At 33.9% G+C, this 25,247-nt stretch overlaps 1 protein-coding gene across 2 annotated transcripts in view; it reads right to left on the reverse strand.

Moving 5' to 3' along the window:
* Positions 1–25,247, reverse strand: part of LOC123562016 (myocardin-related transcription factor B-like) — a 110,003-nt gene that overhangs the window by 30,411 nt on the left and 54,345 nt on the right. For both annotated transcript variants that reach the window (XM_053531990.1, XM_053531982.1), the window contains 3 exons: positions 24,208–24,297; positions 5,436–5,741; positions 4,656–4,721 (listed from right to left, as the gene is read on the reverse strand). In XM_053531990.1, the coding sequence (XP_053387965.1) occupies positions 4,656–4,721; positions 5,436–5,640 (271 nt within the window). In that variant the 5' untranslated portion in view covers positions 5,641–5,741; positions 24,208–24,297. The remainder of the gene's footprint in view (positions 1–4,655; positions 4,722–5,435; positions 5,742–24,207; positions 24,298–25,247) is intronic.

The raw sequence follows: 25,247 nt of genomic DNA on the forward strand, positions 1-25,247 counted from the left end.
AATTATTTCACCGCAAACATTATGAGCATTGTTCAGGAATCAATTAAATGCATGACTCAATGCAGCAATTATAAACAGCATGTGTTTAATAATACTTTATGCTTATTGTATTTCATTTACCAATGAACAGTGTATCTAATTTGAGAACTACATAACAATAATTTGTTGTATATTTATATATTTAAATCCCAAACATGTGCCTTATCACTAGTTAAAGAACTTTTTTTAAAATGAAGTTAGTTTCTGCTTTGTATAATTTGCAATGATTGACTAAAAATAGGACAACTGGTCTTAGAGTCAGTGTTTTTTTGTTCATCTATAGGTATTATGATGGTGGTCATATTTTGAAATAGAAAAACCTTGTAATATTGCAAATTTTATTGTTTTTGTTGTATAGCAATTTTCCATATTTAAATGGTGGAGGATGCCCCAAGGTGCCCATGTGTGTTTCATTTCAGGTATGGCCTTACAGCTGTGAAGAATTATCTACCTTATGTTAGTCAGCCGGATGGCTTCCACACATGACATCCCCAAGCAGGGCCAATACCCATAGCGTTAAGGGGTCAAGCGATTCCTAGTCAGCTGCCCCTAACTTGGCCATGGTGACCTAAACATGCTTGTTAATTTCTTTTTTTCATATTGTTGTAATAAGCTTAGTAGGGTATGTCTGACTAATTATTACATCTGATTTATTAAATACTCTTCAAAAAAACTCTTTATTAGCCCTTTTCTTTGAACTACTTAACACTTCAGCAGAAAACAGAAAGTACTCACTGTAAAAATCATATAAAAGTAATGTGTACAAAATGTTTCACCATTATGAGCAATGCTAACCCTCTGATTCTCAAACGGCAGATATAAAATTGACATAAAGTTGATTTTTTCATGTAATAATTTCTGCAAAAACACAATTAACCCAGATTTTTATGTTCCCTAACAAAGTCCTGGTGAATTCTTTTTTGGAGGAGGAGGATCAGGTTTTACTGTAGCATATTTAGAAAGATATAGACACTTTTATGATAAAATGAACCATTAAATGGAGAGACTACCAGTTTTTAAATAATAAAAACTAAAACTGTTACAGGAGTGACAAATAATACCCCCGCAATACGGCCTTGTCACAGAAGTATGGCAACCATATTTAAACCTGTCAACCCTTCCATGAGTTCGGAAACCATGAGTTTGGCAAATTTTAAGTTGGAAAGGGGCCATAACTACGTCAAAATGTAATTGTTTGTAGCCAAAGTAGAACTACACCTCTATTTTATGATGTTACACCTGTACCAAAATTTATTTAAATCTGTCAAGCCTTTCATGAGTTATTGTCTGGAAACCATGAAAACCAACGGACCGTCAGACTGACTGACCGACAAGCTCACTCCTATATACCCCCAAAACTTGGTGGGTATAACAATGTGTCATTCCTAAGTTTGTACTTTTACCCTAACATCCATCAAAAGGTGTCTTCAACTTTTTGTTTTCTCTTCAGAATATCATATGAACAACTCTTTCAGTACAGACTTTTTCCTGATTTCTAACACTCTTTTAACAAAATTCAGCCTTTTTTTTAATCAACCTGCCTTAAGGGATAGATACATTTCTATCCTCTCATATAAAAGCTTTGTAAAAAATATCTGTTATGCAAGTTTTGTCATTTCATGACTGTTAATACTCTGCAAGGCTTAACAAATCTTTGCTGTTTCACATTAATACAAGGCAGTCTGAAAGACAGCTATTTCCCCTGCCGCTGTTATGGATAGTGAAAGGGTTGATGGTATTGAGTGGAACCATTGACTTTGAATATATTTTAGTCCATGTATGAGGAAATCAATGAATTTGAAAATACTTCAAGGGGTTTAGGAGATACAGAGCAGACACAAAATGGAAGGCTCAAACCTGTGACCTCGAGCTGTGACCTTGACCTTGAGCCAACATGGCTGACTCATGAGTTCTGCACATCGTCTTGATGAGGTGATCATTTGACCCAAGTTTCATAAAAATCCTTGAAGGGGTTTAATAGATACAGAGAGGACACAAAATGTTACGGACAGACGGATGGAGATCATTCCTACTCCCACTCGTGGCGGGGGATTAATAACATCTGAGGGTCTTGTATAATTTTATTCTATTAATTTTGCTAGATACATGGTTCCATTTAGAATTACTTAACTGCCTTAAACATTTTTTTATAATACACAACTTGCAACAGTTTTTGCTACTTTGTGCTGTCAGTTACAGATTTAGATGTCTTCTTCAAACATTTGCGCACTTATTAATGGTATATTCAATGCTTTATATAACTTCCGATGTAAATATAAAACCTAACAGTCAGCTTCTTCCTTATACTTCTTTATACAGTTCCCTCTCAAGACATTTTCTCGCACCCCACTCCCCCACACACATGATAGTGTCTTCAACTGGGTTTAAGTCTAGGACTTCTGGTTTGCACTCTTAGTGGCTTACTCACTAACCCACACCTCTTCTTTTATTAACTCCCATACCATCAACAATAATTAAATGATTACATAGACAGGTATGAAAGGCAGGGGCAAAGAGCTACCACATATCACAGTACAGCCATCTTCTAAAACATCTGGCTCCTATAACCTATAGGAACAATAATCCATTAACCTAGATCTTAACATTTCATGAAAACAATGAGTAAAGATTATAAAGAAATGATCACAGAAGATGATGGTAGTAAGGTAATTTGTACTACAGGAGTGTTTGATTAAGATTAGAATTCTGTTTGTTTAGATACCTCACGGCAATGGCCTTTAAATTGGCTGGTGTTAACAGTAGAATAATTTCTTGGAGCTTAAGTGGAACTAAATGTAATTCATGTCATTTTAAATCATGTAACTGGCATATATCTAGTAATATCTCAAACATTTCTGATTAGGAATCTTATTCTGAAGATAAAATAGTTGATGTAAAATCTTTTATTTTGTGGGTATGGAATTTTCTTGTTTTGTCAAAAATGGCTACTCTGTTGGAACATGAATTTGTAGAGATTCATTTAACCTTCACCCTACTAAATTTCTAAAATGAACTGGTCTATCATTCAATTTGGGCAATACCATTTATTATTCAAAAGGGTGTTCATTGAAAATTTACAGACTTGAATAGCGAATAGTGCAGATCATGAGCATGGATGTGCAGGCTAATCTTGGTCTGCATTGGTCACAAAGGCAGAATCACTTGCTGCCAGCAGACTAGAGGTTAAGTTCCTGGGCTGACCCAACCAGAAAATCCACAAAAAATAGCCCCCCATGCACTGTAATGAATTCTGTATTGCAAACGTATTGTGCTCCAAATTAAGGGTTTTTCTTGACTTCATGAAGTAAACATTCATGAGCATGTTTAATCTGCACCACTGTGGATATTTGCCCATTTAAAAGTGAATCTGCATTGCTAGAGGATAGATTTCTTATTCAAGAGTATGTTTAATCTGCACTGCTTATAAGAATATATTTATCATGCACGAGTATGCTAAATCTGCACTGTGTATGAGGTTCTCAATCAGCACTGCTTATGAGGACATGACATACGTCTCAATCTGTATTGTTTATGAGGATATCATGTCTCAATCTGTATTGCTTATGAGGATGTATGTCTCAATATGAATTGCTTATGAGGAAATAATAGTTGTATTATGTCTCAATCTGTATTGCTTATGAGGATATATGTCTCAATCTGTATTGCTTATGAGGATATCATGTCTCAATCTGTATTGCTTATGAGGATGTATGTCTCAATATGAATTGCTTATGAGGAAATAATAGTTGTATTATGTCTCAATCTGTATTGCTTATGAAAATATATGTCTCAATCTGTATTGCTTATGAGGAAATAATGTCTCAATCAGTATTGCTTATGAGGATATATGTCTCAATCTGTATTGCTTATGAGGAAATAATGTCTCAATCTGTATTGCTTATGAGGATGTATGTCTCAACATGTATTGTTTATGAGGAAATAATGTCTCAATCTGTATTGCTTATGAGGATATAATGTCTCAATCTGTATTGCTTATGAGGATATAATGTCTCAATCTGTATTGCTTATGAGGATATAATGTCTCAACATGTATTGCTTATGAGGATATAATGTCTCAATCTGTATTGCTTATGAGGATGTATGTCTCAAGATGCATTGCTTATGAGGAAATAATGTCTCAATCTGTATTGCTTTTGAGGATATAATAATCGTATTATGTCTCAATATGTATTGCTTATGAGGAAATAATGTCTCAATCTGTATTGCTAATGAGAATATATGTCTCAATCTGTACTGCTTATGAGGATATATTTCTCAATTGGCACAAATTATGAGGAAATATTTCTCATTTAAAGGTGAAGCTGTATTGCTTGTGAACATATTTCTCATTCATATCATGTTTTCTATATCTGGACTGCTTGTGAGGACACACTTCTAATTTATGAGTAAGTTAAATCTGCAATACTTATGAGAATATATTTGTCACTTAAAAACTTTCTGCTATATTTGTAAAAATATATTTCTAATTGTACCTTTGTTTTATTGGATGTATTTACTATTTATGAATTATCTGGCCTTGATGAAATTCATAAGGGTACCTTCACTGTTTACTGGTCGATTTACAAGGAAATGACCGGCTTTCAGGAAGTACTTACGAGGATATATTCCTTGGTCCACTAATTCATTGAGGGATCTCCTCATCATCAACTTTCTCTTCAATGCTGAAATCATAACACAATTTAGTTTCAGCTTTACATTCAAACTAACTATAATTCCCCGGCTCATATTCTGTATGTGTAGATTTTAAGTCACACTACCTTTTTGTAGGTGATATGGAGAACTTTTTTCTCCAATCAAGCTTTTTTTCAGCCATAGGCAGGCAACTGGGCAGAACCACTACCTTTTTACAAGCCAGATGCATACGAATAGTTCTGCTCTATCTGCAAAGCCCGAACCTACAGTGTAGGTCTCAACTTAAAAGCAGTTAAAGTTTAGGTACATTTAAAATTCATTCATTTTCCTTGAACTTCTTTTAAATTTATCTGCTTTGACATCAGTTTATTTGGCTCTCTCCAGTATCCCACGTTCTAAACTGATTTTTTTTCAGCAGATATTCTAAATATTTAGTAAATCTTCCAAGCTTTGGCTTATCCTAATGCAAACTAGCTAAACTAACCTAATCTTGAAATATTCCTGACAGTATAAAAACAATGATATCAGAAATACAGGCAATCTGAAAGTGTGAAAACAGCAGCACTAAGGATTACCAGTACATGATCCTCTTCTAAAATTTTGATATTCCAGCCTTTTCTGTGCATGACATTTTGTCAATACCAAATAATATGATAAAACAAATTTTGTTTTTGGTACAGTGCTTTAGCAACTGTATATTTTTAGAATATCTATGTGATATTACAAGTTTCTTCTATACTAACATTCTTTGTTCTTGTCCAGGGTACCCATTATTGATGCTTCGTCTGTAAACTGTTGAGGGCTCATAGGAGATGCTGGTTCCTGTTTCACTTCTGGTACCGACACGGGAGGCTGCTGAGGTGAAGTGGCTTCGGCTGTTCCGGAAGCGGAGTTGTCCTCCCCCGATGCTGCTGCTGCTTTTGCTCTCTCTGCTGCCTGCTGGTCCATCTGACAGTCCTTACAATAGAACTTGTGAATGTACTGGATAGCTTCCTGCTCTAACCTCGAGCCAGGATAGAGTGGTGTCCATGGGGGACTTGTACTAGTATCTATAAAAAGAAACAAAACATTATTTACTTTTGCTTATGTAATACTGGATGACATATACTCCTCCTTTCAGTCAGGATACACTGATCCCAATGGGAGACAAGTGCTTGTACCTGTGAAATATAGAAATTTCCTCATTTTGAATTTACTTACATGCAAATAATGTATTTGATTAAATTACTTACCAATGTGAATAGATCCTTTTTAACAATATTTTCTTCAAATGTTTAATATTTTTAATCCATATCTATTGCCTCTTTCTGAAAAATTTCACTACAAAGAAACCTGCGGTTTCTAAACCCCTAGCTCAATCACCAAAAAAGTTTTTTTCAATACCGTGGTAACTTCAGGGCAATCACCTTAAAACTTAATGAAGGTTGATGCAATAAAATTTTGAATTCAGTTAATCAATCATGTACAAACAGTCTGTTTACAAAAATATCTATAATGACTCGACTTTTAACACACATGACTTGCTTAATGTCAACAACAAAAAGGTGACCCTGAACCGGATTATTTAAAACTATGGGAAAAGTGTACAGGGTGCAGAAATGGAGTCTGTACTGCAATTTGTACACTTTTCCCTTCTGGAAGTTGCCAAATATATATATTACCAGTATACACTTGTTACGCCTATGTTGGTGCAAGGGTGTATTCCAAAAGATTTTTCTGGTTATCAATGAAGGCATGGCCGTTAAATTAACTGCTTATTATATTTCTAAATGTAACTTCTGGTTATTGAAACATCAACTGGCATGCCGATAACCTCATATTGCACATCATTCTGGTTATTGCCTTGAGTTAAGGATTCCATACTGTGAATTTAATACTAATTATAGTACAGTATACAATAATGTTACATTTATTGTAATAAATATATTTCAAGTACACAGAAACTGTTAACCAGTATCATCCAGAGCAAATTTTATTTTTGGCATGGCACCCTAGGACTCTCAGTATTCAACAGAATTTCAGGTGTAACACAATGTTATAAACAGCTGATTGGGCTTTTTCTGTTGAGATCAAAGCCAGGCAAGGTTTATCAACAGCGAGCACACAGGACAATGACTCTCTCCAGTAACACATTTATATGATTTACCAGGTACTAAACCAGTAATGGGCTGTGACAGGGAATGCATTCTGCTATATAAAAGTGTAGCAATTCTGGTGGCCACTTACACCTTACACAAAAAATATGTTTAGTACATCTGCACCAGTTGAAAGCAACCAATTTACAGACAAATTTCATCAAGTCAAAAACATCCCGAAGGAACATTATGTAAGCCAAGTAATGTATTAGCTATATGAAAGCATCCATCAAAAACTTAGCCTGAGGAAATACAAGCACCCAAATCCTATTCATGCTAAATACAATAGATCCAACTGGATCCCTTAATAGTAAACAGCTCCAAAGAGTACTATATTTCATGACGAAAGAAGTAATTCCCAGTTGTTTGTCTTGCCAGCACTGTCACCCTATACCCATATTGGTAAGTAGTCTAAACACATTATGGAAACTCTACTTACATAACCGTCTAGCTTTAAATGTCAAAGAAATGCATTAAAGTAAGTAAAAACCTCCTAGATGACTACGTATATACAATTTATGACACTTAAGTTAATGCAAGAAGGATAAACACAAAATTGCTAGAAATGTAGTCACCGTCAATGAACTTTAGAAAGCATTAACTTTTTTTTCTGTGACGGAACATTAAAGATGAACAGAGGAAAACAAGAAAGAAAAGTTGGCCCTAAATTGCTCACATTCTCAAGCTGACCTCATGTGCAATGGAGCAGATCTGTTTGGTAATGCTACAAGCCAAGTTTGGTGAAGTAGACTTTTCTATATCTAGCTCTAGAAATCCCTGTGTACATGTAACGGAACAACATACCAAGCGGTTCATGAGAAGTAGCTGCATACATTAGTCACCAACTAATGTTTTCACTGTATGACAAGAAAAAGGTAAAATCAAACTTTCATTTTATTCCATAAACTTGATCCCTGACAAAAATCATAGCTGCAAATTTATCTAAAACTCCAGTAATTAACATTAAAGTGAGAGAGAAAAAAGAACACCTCCAACTCATCTTCAGGAGCCAAAAATAAGTAACCCAGTTATATGTAACCAGTGAGCCATCTAAATTTTTTTTCTACAGAGATTACCAAAGAAAATAATGTAGAAAAACAGCTGGATTGTATGTTAAGATTAGCTTTTTCTTCACATCTAGACTGAGGAATGATGAGACAATCATGAATAACATGTTTACAGATTAACAAAAGGTTATCATAGCCAGAATTCCACAAGAGAACAATCTATATAAACACTGAGTACATCTTAAATAGAACTATGACTTTCTGCAATCAATCCATCAAAATTCCATACAACACCTACAAGACAACTGAATTGTAAATCTGGAATTCTGGCAATATTTCACCTGTACAGTGATACATAGTAAGTTATTGAATGTGTATTAATTTAAACAAGTGACCGAATATTGCAGCGGCAATACAGAAGTACCCTACCGGTGAATTTTTTTTTTACTTGACCTTCAATAGTGACCTTGACCACAGGTCATCTGTGCTACACTTAGTCTAATCATGGGGAACATTTCTGTGTAGTACTAAAAAATCTTTCAATGAAATTAAAAGAAATGGAGCAAAAACAAATTTTTACTTGACCTTGAATAGCGACCTTGACCTTTAACCGACAAGCATAGATCATGCGTTGACAAATGTTTTCATCATGGGGAACGGTTGTAGCACTAAGATAATCCATCAATGCATATAAAAGTTATGGAGTAGAAACAATTTTCACTTAACCTTCAATAGTGACATTGACATTTGACCTACAAGCATAAGCCATGTATGTGCATATTTCCTTCTACTGTAAGGATCTTTATTTCGCGAATTTGTCCCGATTTTTGGCATTTTATTATTTCGCGAAATCTTAAATTCGCGATGTTAAAATCGTAATTTTAAATTCACGAATGAGAATCCGGAAGAAAACCGGAAGTACGACTGCATTCGGTTACTTTCTGCAATTATGGTACCTGTATGACGTCACTGTTAAAAGTTTATTCTCCGGTCCGCTAGTGCGTGTTACGCTCTTTATTGATAACAGATTAATGCCTTTAATATCTGATATGTGCTCACTGTTGTATAGTTGTCAATAAATTATTCCTTTCTTTTGTTATTACGTAGCTTTAACATCCGTAACATTTACAAATGTTAGAAGTATCAGACTGGGTTTGAAACCGGCTATAATCGCAATATAATTACGTGCCGGTGAGCTCATGGATGATGGAAGAAAAATGTTCAAAACAGGTAAAATAAATAAGTTTAAACTAAAAAATATCATGGCTCGACTGGGACTCCATATTTACAATGAACGCTTGACCTTTGAACATTTATTATGCACCCAATCATTGCAAACTTTTCACAGTTTCTTTCAGTTTTGATAAAAGTGTAAACCATTGTAAAATTGGTAAACAATGGTACATTTTGTATAATAATTATCTTCGTCTTTTGAAAAGGGAAACTGTTTCGTTAGGCGTGAAAAATAATTGCGTGTATGTATGCCAATTTCAAGTTGTACATGAAAGCGTGTTTTGAGGAGTTTTATGCTAACGAAATCGCCGTCCAATTAAAGGATAGTAACACTGACTCTGTAAATGTTGATTTGCGCTTGTCCACTGTGAAACCACTGCATGCTAAATGGCTTGTTAAAACCATGCAGAAAATCGAGAATGACACATATGGTACAGCGTGGCTGGATTCAGGTTGGAATTCACGTCACAGCTTAATTTAGAATTACTAGTACTTAGTACATGTACTATAGTATTGTAATGAAAGATAACTTTGTTTGAGCGGTCATGTACAGTAACACCGTTAGTTTCTTCCCTTGTGCTGATCGATATGTCATGAATTTGATAAATGTTTACTATTAAATAATAAAGATTATACTTTGCTGTATACATGTATATAATATAGTCATTTAACCGTACTTGTTGAACCATGGTGGAATCACGTAAAATCACAATAACTGAATTTCGTAAGTGCGAACATTTATTGTTCAGACACTATTTCGGACATCAGCGAATTTCGGATAAACACGAACAGGTAAAGCTATTTTTCGCGGTCACTTTGAATTCGCGAGTACTTAACCTCGCGAATATTAGGGAAAATTAAATTCTCACAAATAAAAGGTGTTTTACAATATTCTCATACCAAGTTTTAACCTAGCTTGAATACTTTTTGAGTTATTGCAGGATCCAAATTTGTGGACGGACAGACGGATGAACGGACGGGGACTAAAAAGATGAATTTCCAACAACAACTGTGCCTGTCAGAGATAATGGTAATAAAGAGTACTAAATTCCTGCTGAGAAATATGCTTTACATGTAAAACTTTCAAAAAGGGGCATGATTTAACAATAAAATAAAAGCTAGAGTTAAATAACTTGCCTTGTGAGGTCACCTTGTGATGCCAAACAAATGTGTGAAGTTTTTTAGGAACAGTCTCACATGTAAAAAGTTTCGTGATGTCAAAGCCAGTGAAAGGGTGACAACAAAATGCTCTACTTTAATGAATTTTTTTCAAATAGTCGAGCTAAAAATTTTTTCAATCCTTTAAGTAACACAAAAAAAAAGTTTTTACAAAATCAGCATTTCTATTAATTAATAATCCACAACAATTAAACTACTAAACTAAGAAATCAAAACTATTTTCATAAATTCTCTCAGGTACCTTGGTGACACTATTAACCTCATTCATCTGCTCTCTGATCTCTAATCTATATCTGGTTTTCTTTGGAAGAACAATACAAATGTTGTCCTACTAACTGATTTATACACAGATTTTATCCAATGAATGACGACTATGACATAATTCCCACAATTTCTCAGAAACTTATTTCTCAGGCAAATGTCAGCCATACAAGTAATTATTTCCAATTTGGAAAATAAAATATCAATGTGAATACAAGAGAAAGCAACTGCTTGCAAGGAACTGGTAAAGAAAGCAACTTTTGGGAAAACCAAAATACAAGTGCAGTCGAAATAAAATGGACAAGTCTGGTAATATGTTTGCAAATACCCTTGACACTGATACTGCAACTAAGCAAGAGCTATAATTGGTGGTTAAAATTTCAGAAACATTAGACAGCTTTGGATATGTACACTGCAGGACCTTCCAGCAACGGGAGTATAAAACTCAAATTTTAGTTTTACTTTTAGAGACAAGACAACTCAAGATTCAAACTCAGGTGGGCCATTAACACAGTGGAAAGGGGATATGCATTCTGAAATGAATGAACATAATAGCAGTTTGCAGTTGAGAGTTAAAAAATATCAGCGTGTTCTGGAGAAAGCACATCAAAGACCTAGTCTGTAGATACATAATTGAGAACCTCTCGCATGAAACTGTTGTAATTGCATACAAACAGAAAAGCAGACACAACAGTTTTTCAACCAAGCCAAAATATCTGCATTTTTCATTACAAATGACATACTACCCTTTTTTCTTTTCTTATTCTTTTCTATTACTCTCATTTTTTTCCAAAAATAGGTCTAAGAATAAAATTTCATGCCAGTGTTGTCATTCGCAAAATCAGTCATTTCAATGCCTATTAATGTCTAAAGCATGGACAAGGCATTTAAAAACAACATAATTTGTACAGCATAAACAAACAGGTAGATCTACCTGTAATTAATTACCAAAGTAAAACATGAGGGCCATGAAGGCCCTGTATCACTCACCTGACCTACTGACCTAAAGATCATCAAGATTAACATTCTGACCAAGTTTCATTAAGATATGGTCATAAATGTGGCCTCTAGTGTTAAATAGCTTTTTCTTTGATTTGTCCCAGTGACCTAGTTTTTGACCCTACATGACCCAGATTCGAACTTGACCTAAAGATCATCAAGATTAACATTCTGACTAAGTTTCATGAAGATACAGTCTTAAATGTGGCATCTAGAGTCTTAACAAGCTTTTCCTTTGATATGACCCAGTGACCTTGTTTTTGACCCCACCTGACCCAGATTTGAATTTGACCTATAGATAATCAAGATTAAAATACAGACCAAGTTTCATTAAGATATGGTCATAAATGTGGCCTCTATAGTGTAAACTAGCTCTTCCTTTGATTTGACCTGGTTACCTAGTTTTTGATCCTACATGACCCAGATTCAAACTGGACCTTGAGATCATTAAGATTAACATTCTGAACAAGTTTCATGAAGATACAGTCTTAAATGTGGCCTCTAGAGTGTTAACAAGCTTTTCATTTTATTTGACCTAGTGACCAAGTTTTTGACCCCACCTGACCCAGATTTGAACTTGACCTATAAAATCATCAAGATAAACATTCTGACCAAGTTTCATGAAGATTCAGTCATAAATGTGGCCACTACTGTGTTAACAAGCTTTTCCTTTGATTTGACCTGGTGACCTAGGTTTTGTTTCCGGTTGACCCAATATCAAACTCGTCCAAGATTTTATTGAGGGTAACATTCTAACCAAGTTTCATTAAGATCGGGCCCAAACTGTGACCTCTAGAGTGTTAACAAGCTTTTCCTTTGATTTGACCTAGTGACCTAGTTTTTAACCCCAAATGACCCAATATTGAACTCATCCAAGATTTTATTGAGGTAACATCCTGACCAAGTTTCATTAAGTTTGGGCCAAAATTGTGACTTCTAGAGTGTTAACAGTCAAATTGTTGACGATGGACAACTAACGGACGACAGACACAGGGCGATCATAAAAGCTCACCTTTGAGCACTTTGTGCTGAGGCTAGCTAAAATACAACAACAAAAAAAAACAACATTTTTTGTACCAGCAGTGGATTTTTTTTTTACCTGTTTAGCATACATGACATAAAAAAATAAAAAAGAAAACTTTTGCAGTAAATACCTATATACTGTGAACAATAATCAATCAAAAAATGTTTCTGCTCTATTTAGAATAATCCACAATTCTGATGGTGCCAAAGTACTGTATAGCAATATATTTTAAGCAAGGTAAGACTGCAGTTTCTTGCAGAAAGTCAGACACTGACAATATTGCAACGCCTGTTCTTTTCATTACAACATTCCAGTAATCAGACCATACTGAAGAAACTATGTGATAACATAGACAACAACTTGTCAAAATGATAGGAAAAATTCTATATATAACACTCATAACATTTTATTAAACCCATAATGTAAGATACAATAGAAATAAAGTGCAATATCATCGAATACATTAAATTTTCATATTTCTTTTTAATTTATATTATCTTTATTTTCTATTTCTTTATCATCTTCCTGCTGATATGTAACATCTTTCTGCATTTTAAAATAAATTTAATTCTTGAAAAGTTAAAGATCATGAAAGTGACTATCTATAAAATCTGTGAGCTTTTTTTTTATTCTATATTTATTTTTTAACTCGAATCTTTCCATTAATGAGGTAGTAAGTCTGCATAAGAAAAAAGTTTATAGACCACATACAATCTCCCCTTCTGATTAGTTGCTTTTGGAGGTGATGTTAAAATTGACCAATGGCAAGGTTGCACTGTCAAGACAAATCTTATTACAATCACTACTTCAAACATGTGTTAAGGTGTTTGCCTCTAGACTGTTATAATATTCAACTAAGACCTTCACTTAAAGCATCTTTGCAATGATGACTGGCATCTCTAGTATTCAACAGGTATCATAGCAGACTTGTGTGTTTTTGTGTACTTCAGCAATACAAATTGTGACTTACTTTTTATCGCTCAAAAGGTCAGGACTTCTCCATCTTTCCTCTGATGTTTTCTTTATTTACATGCAGAGGTGTCAAAGATGATCAAAAACAAGCAAATGGAAAGACCTAACTTTCAAAAAAAATTCAATTAAGTCTTATCTGCAATAAAGTCATTGTTTGTACATCCAGTAAGCAAGTTCTGCAATAAATAGACCTCAAGTCAGTACTCAGGTGCACTGAAAATGAATAACATACAAAACAGACAATTTTTTCCTGTTATAAGCTGTGCTAAGACTAGAAATGAAACATCCAAAAGTGAATTTTTTGTTGAAAATCTTGCATATCACTAAAGCTATGCCCATGAAATATAATTCCTATACATCTGAACATAATCTTCGTTTCTACTATAAAACAAATTACACCAATTTCTTTCACTCACTCACTTTTATCAGATTACCTCCCTTTATTAGATCTGTTTTTTGTAACATTCTAAAATACCTTAAAATGCTTTTTTGTGTAATGTCAAAATTATGACACGAAAAATGTTCATTTTAAATATACTTTAATTTTATATTTAATTGGATGGCCATATATTCAAGCCATTTTAAATACATGCATATAAGATTAAGTACCAAGGGACTTTTTATGTTTCATGATGATTATGAAGGTGAGGTGTAATGAGCAAAGAGCTAGATGACAGGTATTGCAATTAAGAACATCTCTGGGATTCAAGTTTCACCTAAAGTGCTCAATACCTGTTCTTTTATGAGTCTTTCTTGCCAACAAAAACTATAATTATACTCAAGCATTATAAAGCATCTTGAAAAGACTGCTTCATCAGCAATTATCATTACAATCTCTATTCAGGTCATTGTTTTACAAGACAATCCCATTAGTATCAACTATTAACTTTTGTATTACCTCCCTTTAATAACTGTTGCTATCTGGAGGCACATAATAATCATCATTTAGTTTTACAAAAACATGGAGACAATGCTCACTTCAACAAGACGGCTAAAATATTCTACAACAGAAACGGTTGCATTATTTCAACATACTGGTAAGTAACAGTTAAATTATCATTATTCGCTACTGACTAATTTTTCATGTTTCGTTATTCTTCCTGCGAAATTCTGACAAAAAAAGGAACAAATGATGTTACTTTCCATGTTCATGCCTTTATAATGCAATGACTTTCATATTAAAAATATTCTCAAAAATATACAAAAAAATTGATCAGTAACTGAATTATAAATTACATAATAATTACACATAATATCAGTGGAAGCAGATTATAAACAGCTGAGTATGCACATCCCGATGATCACAGTTATAACTTATAATATTCTCATCTTTCCTAATAACCAAATGTCAGGTAATAATAATATACTCTTCATTGATTAATGATCTTTCCAGGTTTTCAAAAAAAGTTTATGTGCAAAAAGTTCAGGAGAAATGGCACACATATCATCTTATGTGCAATGACTGCTTACGTATTTTGTTGAGTTCAATATGTTTTCTTTTTCTTTGGAGAATTTATGGTTGCTAGTTGACATTTTCAATAAATATATGGTTTGCAGATCTACTGATTTAGGAGTATATTTTAGATTTATGTGAAGATGTCACTGAACAAGGAAGTGTTTAAAGATGTTCATCAGATTCTGTTCAGTGCAAGTAGCAACTACTATGTAAAATGAAGTTTAGTGAAAGATCAATAAAATTCGTTTTCATCACAAATACAATACATTAGAACAGAGGAAAAGTTTTCCATAATCTGTCAAATATAGAAATCTCCAATCCTAGTACAGACATCAAAGATTATTATCGGAGTGCAAAATGCAAAACTGCAAAGCATCCCATAAAATACATTAGACAACAAGGCACCAATATATCCATAAAATCATCTACAGAATTCTTCCTCTTCAGACATCTTCAATCATATTAGTAGTTAGATTCAATTCCTAAAATACAAGGACAGATGACAGGGAAATTTTGAACAATTTTCAGTTCTCCTTATTAGAACAGATCCATTATATTCTTGGTTGGTCCGATATCCTACTAAAATTTTCAAAATCACTTAGATGGATATTAGTGTCTAAGCATCTACCTACACAGAATAAAGAAGCATTGCCACCACTGAGCAAATAGACAAACTGACACCATTTTTGTCTGGCACACATGTTTCCTATAATTATAAACACCAAGTGCATAATGCAAGCATGAATGTAGGTATGCCTGCAGACAACCTTAATCAATATCTGGTTATACTAAAAATCTCCTTGTGTTTTTAATGAGCTGTATTCAGAATGGCAATTAAAAAACAAATACTTTTGCAAACTTAATCTACATAATATAATTCCAGAGATGCCAACTGCATCATTAATGAATACTGAACACTGGGTTTTAGGTTTAATTAACTATATAATAATTGCATGCTTAAGTTTAATTGTCTGCAGAACTTTGATTCCACATGTTTTAAAGTTTTCTTTCAGATCTAGCTGAACTGATTATCATATTATCTAAGTTCGATGACTGTTTAATTACTTGCATTTAGTTGTATGAAACCAGCAAATATCTTTTAATAATATAGTCTTTTTCCATGTGCCAATGATTGCTAAATGATGCAGAAAAACATCTTAAAGTCTGTGTGTGTCATCTGAAATGCCAGATGTAAAGATTCCTAACAAGTGTTGGCTACAGTGGCAATGCACCCAGGAACAGTTGAAAGAAGTTCAGCTACAGTTAGATCCACCCTTTCCATTACAGAGTTTTTACTTGATTACTGATTACCATATTTTGGTGTGTATTGGTCGCAGTAATGTATAGTACACACCTGCTCTGGAAACGGTCAGAAAATTTAAGTTCCAGCATATAAGTCACTGTTATATTTCGAATTTTTCCCAGCAATATTAAATTTACAGGCGGCAGCCATGTTGATGCTGCGGACTGAATTATTAACAGAACCTGATTGGTGGGAAGTGTACGGCGTTTTAATTTAGACCCCAAACCGTTTCGTACCAACGGTAGTATTGGTAACTGACTTTCGTCTGAAAAAAGATGTGTTTTATTCATTTCCACCGTAAATTTTGGCTTAAATTTATTTGTAGCTGGATTGTATAAAAATTTCAGGATATATTAATTTGACTTTTTTCGATTTTTTAAAGATCTTTCTACCAACCTCAAATATCTTAGAATGATATATGATTTATAACTGGAACCAGTCCATAATTTTCCAAATAATGATTTAAGGAGATCAAGTAGTGAGTTATAGGTAAAACTAGAATGCGTCTGTAGGACACAGGGTGTGCCCCCCACTGGTACATTTGTCACAAATAAGTGGCAAAAAATCAAATGTTTGCAGTCTTAATGGGGTATAGCCTCAACAAACATTTTATGAAAAGGATTCACTATTCTAGGCGCTATACTTTTTGAGCTATAAGCATCACAAACAAAAAATCCACTATTTTGGCTATTTCAAGGGCCATAACTCTGTAATAAAAGCTAGGATTCTCAAGAAGAATGCCAAGTGTGCAAGGTCACATCACGATAAAGACTCCAGCAAGGTTTCCTGAATTTACATCAAATACTTTTTGAACTAGGTATATAATTAGGTGAAAAAGTGCATTTTTTTACTATTTCAGGGGCCATAACTTTAAAAACAAAAAAGGGGTGGAGCCAGCCAAAAAATTAGAGGTGTGCAAGTTTATATCATGATAAAGACTTATGCGAGTTTTCAACCATTTATATTAGATATTTTTTGAGCTAGGTGTGTCACAAGGTGAAAATGTACATTTTTGACTATTTCAGGGGTCATAACTCTAAAAATAGGGGGCGGACCCAAATGAAAAATAGGAGTTGCACAAGTTCATATCATGATTAAGACTCATGCAAGGTTTCATGAATCTATATCAAATACTTTTTAAGCTAGGCATGTCAGGAGGTGAAAATGTGCATTTTTGACTACTTCAGGGGCCATAACTCTGAAAATTGGGGGCAGACCAAAATGAAAAATAGAAGGTGCCCAAGTTCATATCATGATTAAGACTCATGCAAGGTTTCATGAATCTATATCAAATACTTTTTGAGCTAGGCGTGTCACAAGGTGAAAATGGGTATTTTTGACTATTTCAGGAGCCATAACTCTGAAAATAGAGGGCGGAGCCAGATGAAAAATAGGAGGTGCGCAAGTTCATATCATGATTAAGACTCATGCAAGGTTTCATGAATCTATATAAAATACTTTTTGAGCTAGGCATGTCACAAGGTCAAAATGTGCATTTTTGACTATTTCAGGGGCCATAACTCTGAAAATAGGGGGTGGTGCCAGACGAAAAATAGGAGGTGCGCAAGATCATATCATGATAAAGACTCATGCAAGGTTTCATCAATCTGTATCAAATACTTTTCAAGCTAGGCGCGTCACGAACTTCGGACAGACGGATGGACGGACGGACGCACAGACGGACGGACAACACCAAATCTATATGCCCCAACCACTCATGGGGGGGGCACAAAAACACACAGCAATGAAGTGTACTTTTCACAATAAAGTTAATAAAGACCTGCATGATTACATTCGATCTAGATCTAGCTACTAAAACACATCATTTAACTTAACTAATAAAACAAAAAACAAAACAAAACCGTAACAAACCTAAATGGCTAACTTTAACTCATATTTCCCTTCTTTTGAGGAAATTATGTTAAAGAAACACGGAAGATTAAAAGCTTTGATAACGTTTTGCAATTTTTACATCTGTACATTAAAAAAAACAACCCCAAAACTTTTTCTCATAAACCATTCATATCAATCTCTGATATGAATGCATTTAAATCTGTCATCTTTTCAATTTATAATGCTTGACATAAAATCATAAGATACCGTAGATTCCCATGTATAATGCGCATCTGTGTATAATGCGCACCCCCGATTTTAGCCCAAAATCCTGGGGGGAAAAAAAAGCATGAATTAACATGGTCAACCATCAAATACCATGGTGAAAACATGGTCAGTACCACAGTCAGCCATGGTTAACCATGGTGAGATAAGATTGGCCATTGTCGACCATGATCAGAAAAGACTCAGTAGTTTGACCACGGTCTACCATGGTCGACTTTTTTCAACCACGGTTGACCATGGACTACCATGGTCATGTTAGTAATTTTCACACTTGTCAAGTTTTACAATGCACCAAAGACGCCTGACTGCATTTTGGCTCCAAAGGTTTTCCTAGTTATAGAATAGTTTTCCTGCATTTATAGACAGATTCACAAAGGTAAACTTTCATAGTCTGACTATAATTTGTTGTCATCTTAGCACTTTTATGACAAATAAATGACTGACTTGCAAAAATAGATCTAGACTGCAATTGTCATGTATTTTCATGACCCTTTCAAATTCATATTTATACAGATTTTGATAGTCAATAATCACAATGGTCGACCATGGTCATAGACCTTGGTAGACCATGCTTGACTGTGGTCCACAACCATGTTTTTTTTACCATGGTCTGATACCATGTTCTATGACCGTGGTGCCAATTACCACAGCCATGGTAAACCATGGTCCCATGACCATGAACTACCATGGTAAATAATGAAATACCATGGTAATAAACCATCAATTTCGACTGATTGTCCTTGGCTTCAACTGAAAATATTCTAACAAACAATTTATGAAGCTCAGAAAGAAATGAGACCTCCAAAATGTTAACACTTGACCTGTTGATCTAGTTTTTGACCTCAAGTCAAAAATTCATTTTCGAACTCACGTAGATTTCACAGACAAAAAAATCTGGACAAACTGAAGATCAAGCAGAAACTGTGGCCCCTTGTGTGTTAACAATGTCTTCCTATGATTTGATCTAGTGACCTAGTTATTGACCGCGAATTATCCAGTTTCAAACCTGTCCTTTCATTTGAACAAATATTCTAACAAATATCAACAAAGATCAGACAGAAAATGTGGCCTACAGAATGTTAAGGAAGTTTTCCTTTGATATGACCTAGTGACACTGTTTTTGACATTAGATAAACCAGACCTATAGAAACAAAATACCAAAGTTTTTATGACTTTTAAGTAGAATTGGTTGCTTCTAGAGTGTCAACAAGGTTTCTCTTTTGTTTGAAGTTCCCCCTTTATACTAAAAAATAAAGCTAAAAATGACCACGCCCCCTGGTGGCCATGTTTTTTGATGAATGTAAAAATTTGAATAATCTTGGAAGGAACATTTCTAAGAAACTATTATGAAACTGGGCAAGCAGTTTCTGACAAGAAGATTTTCAAAGTTCCCACTAGTATAATACACACAGGTCAGGCCTTTTTTTCATCAATTTGGGAATGCCACCGACACAGGTGGAATTGGGAAAATGCTCTCAGAAACTGTCCTAATTGGGACAATTTGCAAATTACCAGAATCTACATAAATGTGTTTTTATGTGAAATATTAATGAATTGCATTTCAGTAATTGTTCAACAGCATTATAATTTCTCTAAATATACATACAAATTAGCAACAGCAAATACCTTAAAAGGTATAATCATTTGGGAATTTTAAATTCAACTTTGGGGAAAAAACAAACTTTTTTGCATTGGGATTACCTCCTTTTACCGGAGGTAGATTTATAGGGGGAAAAGCCCTGTAGGGTAAAGGGACCATGCCCTTGAGTAGGCGTGCTTTTGTCAGTGTCGTGCAAGAAACATTTCTGTCAAATTACTTAGAAGCCCAGATATTGGTTTCTGAGAATACGATTTTCCTGTTACCATGGCAACCAGTACTGCATGAAAAACATTCTTTGAATAATTTAAATGATTTTTTTTTTTTACCATCTAAGTGACATCCAGGCAATTTAGTTTCATAAAACTGATATCACAGGAGATGCCATTTGAAGAAAAGTGTGGATTGATGATACTGATGGAGTACCTACAACAGATTGCTGACCACAAAAGCTCTCAAGAGCACAAAGTGGGGTGACCTTTACACTAGAAATAAATCTTGATCAAAAAGTAGTATTAATGTACAGAACCTAAATGCAATTCTCATATTTTTCTTTTTTTTATATTTCAACAATGATTTTGTTTGTTTGTTTTCCAACAGTTCATCTAATTCAGTAACATATGACAGCTGAATCAACCTATGCAGGTCACATTGACCTAAGCAGTTATAATTCCTGGACAATTTATTCCTGTAGAACTTTTTAATTTCCCACATCTAACTGCCCAACTTCTCAACAAAAGTAGAGGTGGCACATAAGTGACTTTCTACATACTGTACACCTTGCCTGGGATTTGAACCAACATGGTAAATCTCTTCATAGGAACTGCTGTTACTCTACATACTGAGCTAAACCAAGGCTATGTCTCTTCTAAATCTCATAAAGAAAATCTGACTTTTAAGAACACACAATATCATGCTACTTTAAAAGAAATCTAATGGATATTTCATTTGTTATTTTGTCTAGCAAAAGGTTATGGATGACTTTTTAAAACCAGCGTGATAGATTGTGCTGCGGAACTGCATGGTGAATCACTGCACCTTTAAGACAAATAATGAAGACGGAATCTTACAAATTTTCAATGCCAATCAGATAAATTTTCTGTATTGTTTGGCATGGTATGTTTTCTTTTAAAAACTTACAGACAGTCTGTGTAAAATTAGGAAACTCACATGCACTCAAGAATGTTGGCATGCATCTTCTTAGAATCAGACTAAACCACTTTTTGAATAGTAAAAGAAGGAAAAAGAAGATTGAAATTTTGATGATCATTAAATGAGCAGATATAATGCATTCGTATATATTATGCTTATTAAGTTGATGATGTTATATAAAAGGGTTATTATAATAGTAGCTCGATCTGGGATGCTCTATTCGGCTAGAGTGCATTTTTGCCAGATTAGATCTAATGAGGCGCACAAGCACAGAGAGTGATCCGCCCTTGCAAAATCCACGAGAGCCGAATACAAAATCCCAGATACTGTTATAATGGCACTATACCTCCATCTTTTTGTTTGTTGTTTTGTTACTGAACGAAATGAACTTAGTGAAGTTTTTATGTGCGCTATTCTTAGAACTGTGTCAGGTCATGCATATTTTATTATAATGAAAGTAGTCCGGCAACATAAAATACAAAATGTACAATATGGACTTTTTTTACAGAATTTACATAGGTATATAATAAATTGGTATATTAACCTATGTTAAGTTTACACATATTTCTCCAATGTATAGATTATATTTTGTATATTTCACTATTTTCTGTTGAATGCACTTGAATGCAAGTTAATGAAGAATTGTGGTGAACCAATAATGTATTCAAGTCACTGGTAAACTGCAATAAACCAATATTTTAATTCAAGTTAATGATGAATTATGGTGAATCACTGTAAGCAAGTCAATGACAAATTGCAGTGAATCACTGTAAGCAAATCAATGACAAATTGAGGTGAATAACTGTAAGCAAATCTATGACAAATTGTGGTGAATAACTAAATGCAAGTCAATATTATTATCAATGACACTGTATGCAAGTCAATGACAAATTGTGGTGAATCACTGTGCAAATCAATGACAAATTGTGGCGAATCACTATTATAATTAAAGTCAATGACAAATTGTGGCGATTTAATATATATTCAAGTTAATGGCGAATTGTGGTGAATCACTGTATGCAAGTCAATGACAAATTGTGGTAAATCACTATTATAATTCAAGTGAATGACAAATTGTGGCGATTTAATATATATTCAAGTCAATGACAAATTGTGGTGAATCACTGTATGCAATTAAGTCAATGACAAATTGTGGTGAATCACTGTATTCAAGTCAATGATTTATAGTGGAGAACAACTGTATTTCAGTCAATGACAAATTGTGGTTAACAACTGTATGCAAGTCAATGATAACTTGTAGTAAGTCAATCTATTCAAGTAAATGACAAATTGTGGTGAAATTGTGGTTAACCACTGTATGCAAGTCAGCGACAATTCATGGTGAATCATAGTATGCAAGTCAATGACAAACTGTGGTGAATCACTGTGCAAATCAATGATGAATTCAGGTAAATCACTGTATACAAATCAATGACAAATTATTGTGAATCACTGTATGCAAGTAAATGACAAACTGTGGTAAATCACTGTATGCAAATCAATGATACCTTGGGGTGAACTACTCTATCCTGTCAAAGACAAATTGGGTAGGATCACTATTATCATTCAAGTCAATGACAAACTGCTATAAACCACCATTCCCTTAACAACTTTCTCATCTGGTCTGTGAAGCTTATTCAGCAGAAGTCTGAGTTGCTGCAACTTGTGTATTTCTGTCAAGCATCTATCACAGCTGTTGAAATATATCAAACTGTAGCTCTCCAATAGAAAAGGTAGGAAAATGTACTCTTAGTCTTACTGTATCAGTTGTTTACATTTCCTAGGATCATATCAGTTGAAGGAACTCTGTGAACTTTTTCTAGGAAGAGATACATGTAATAAACACTTCACAGAAGAAACCTTTTTTTTTCCAAATATTTGAACCACCTGACTTAATTTACTATTCTCATCTAGTCCTGCTGTGCAATAATATACTTAATACACTCAGTTTGTTCCAGGATTTTGTTCACCATTCTTACTTTCTCCACCCAAATATCTGACAATCTTTTCCACATTACTTATCTGATGGATGAACGCTACAAATGTACTCTCGGAATGTCACCCAAATCGATATAACAATTAACACCCAGCAATGGAATTTTAAGTCTCTAGATTGATGTAACCCTGCTGTCCCTTTCATGCAAAATTACATTGAAGTTTTTCACAATACCTGGCACCCATCCCACTAAAACCTCTGTGACAACCAATGGATTCATAAAGTTTCTCCCTTATAATCACTGAAAATACCACAAATACTCAGACGATTTCTTGAGAACTTCTGAAAAAGAAGTCTCAGAAAAAATACTGTGTGTTCAAAATAAATCTATTCTCACTTCAGAGGGTTCTGTATATCTTAAGCTTTCATCTATTTCAAAACTTGAAAAGAAAAGTACACCTTTTAGAAACAGCAGCTCTAATTGAAGAGAATATCAAATTATAGATTACAACATTCTGAAAATACAAAATATTTAATCTTTAAATTTCACACAATTTAATCAGATTTCCCCTTTAGGCTTTCTACAAATTTCTTTCAAGATATGAAGAAGTAGCATAGACATCAGAAGTATCTAAAAACATTTCACCGAGTTTGATGTTTTTTGTTTGCAAAATGTAAAAAAAAACGAGTCTCAAATTTTAAAGGAATATTCAAGCATTCCAACACTTCTGATCAAGTTTCGAGATTTTGATAGTTGACCTACTGACCTTATTTTACAATACCCCGATTCTCATCAAAAAGATTTGACATAATTTATGAATATAGTAGTTTTGTACCAAGCGACAATCTTCCTGAAAATAATTCTGTAATCAAAGAATACTGTATATAAATCAAAATTATTACACACCTACTGAACTCCTATAATAAAATGACAAAATCCAACTTGGCGGTTATATACATACTGCCTTATAAACAATAAAGTATTTCTATCTGCAAAATAATTTCCGTTTAAAATATCAACTATCACATTTTTTATAAATACATAAAATATTGTCTGTGTATTTTGTTACCTTCTATTTTAATTTGCAATCAAAATTAAACATAAACACCAGAAATAATTAAGAAATACTAAAATGAACTTACCATGTATTCTCTGGACACGTTTATTCTTGAAATGATTTGGCGACGCTAGCTTTCTTTTCTTACTGAGATTCTCATGAACTGGAAGGTGTGCTGAAAATAGACACAAATACAAATATGGAAACATAAATTAAAGCTATCTGAGCTGCAAAGCAATTTTCAAAGCAGCTGCGTTCAGATATTTATTCTCCCTGGGTGTGGAGAAATATGTAAAGCAAACAAGATCGAGAAAGGTTTTGTATTCCTAAATAACATCTAAATAGACCTCCAATTTAGAAACAAAATATTGGATTTTGAAAATTGGACCAAAAAGCTGACAGTCTTCCTAGAGAGAGATTAACTAACATCATGTCACCTTTTTTGTCATCAACATATTTTGTGGCAAGATTGGATAGAAAACAACAGTAGTAGACAAGAACGACCTGAATTCCAAGTGGTATCATCTCCTACTGTAAGTATGGTTTAAGACATCTTAAGTTACCTTCAAATCTGACCTTGACCCCAAAAACTGCTGGGTACAAAATAAACCTTGTGCATGTAAATGAAAGTAATTTTATCCAGTGTGCAAATTCTTTCCTGGGCAAAACCATGCAAAAAATAGGTCTGACTATTTAAATATGACCTCCACCTTGTCTTAAATGGCAAAAATTAGAACTTAATTGGTTATTTAAGGCTTAATATTCTGCTAGTTCTTTTACATTCAGGGGTTTGGGAGTTGAACAAAGAACACAAAAACTGTATTACCACAATACAAATGTTCTGTATAATCATCATGGAAATTTGGTGTTTCTATTTCAATACAAGTATCTCCTTCTGCAGGCATAGAATCTTGGTCACGCTTTAATCCCATCATCAGATTTTAACTACGTTTCAAACACTGATGCAACATTGAAATTTTAAATAACGGCAAACATTATATTTGCGAGACAAAGAAACAATTAAGTATCAACATTTACTATCTATCTGCATATAACACATATGTTTGTAATAAATCCATACTGAATAGCATATTAAGCACACTTTTATTTCCACACAAACTTAAC

The sequence above is a fragment of the Mercenaria mercenaria genome, chromosome 2 (assembly GCF_021730395.1).
Source record: "Mercenaria mercenaria strain notata chromosome 2, MADL_Memer_1, whole genome shotgun sequence".
Classification (NCBI taxonomy): domain Eukaryota; kingdom Metazoa; phylum Mollusca; class Bivalvia; order Venerida; family Veneridae; genus Mercenaria; species Mercenaria mercenaria.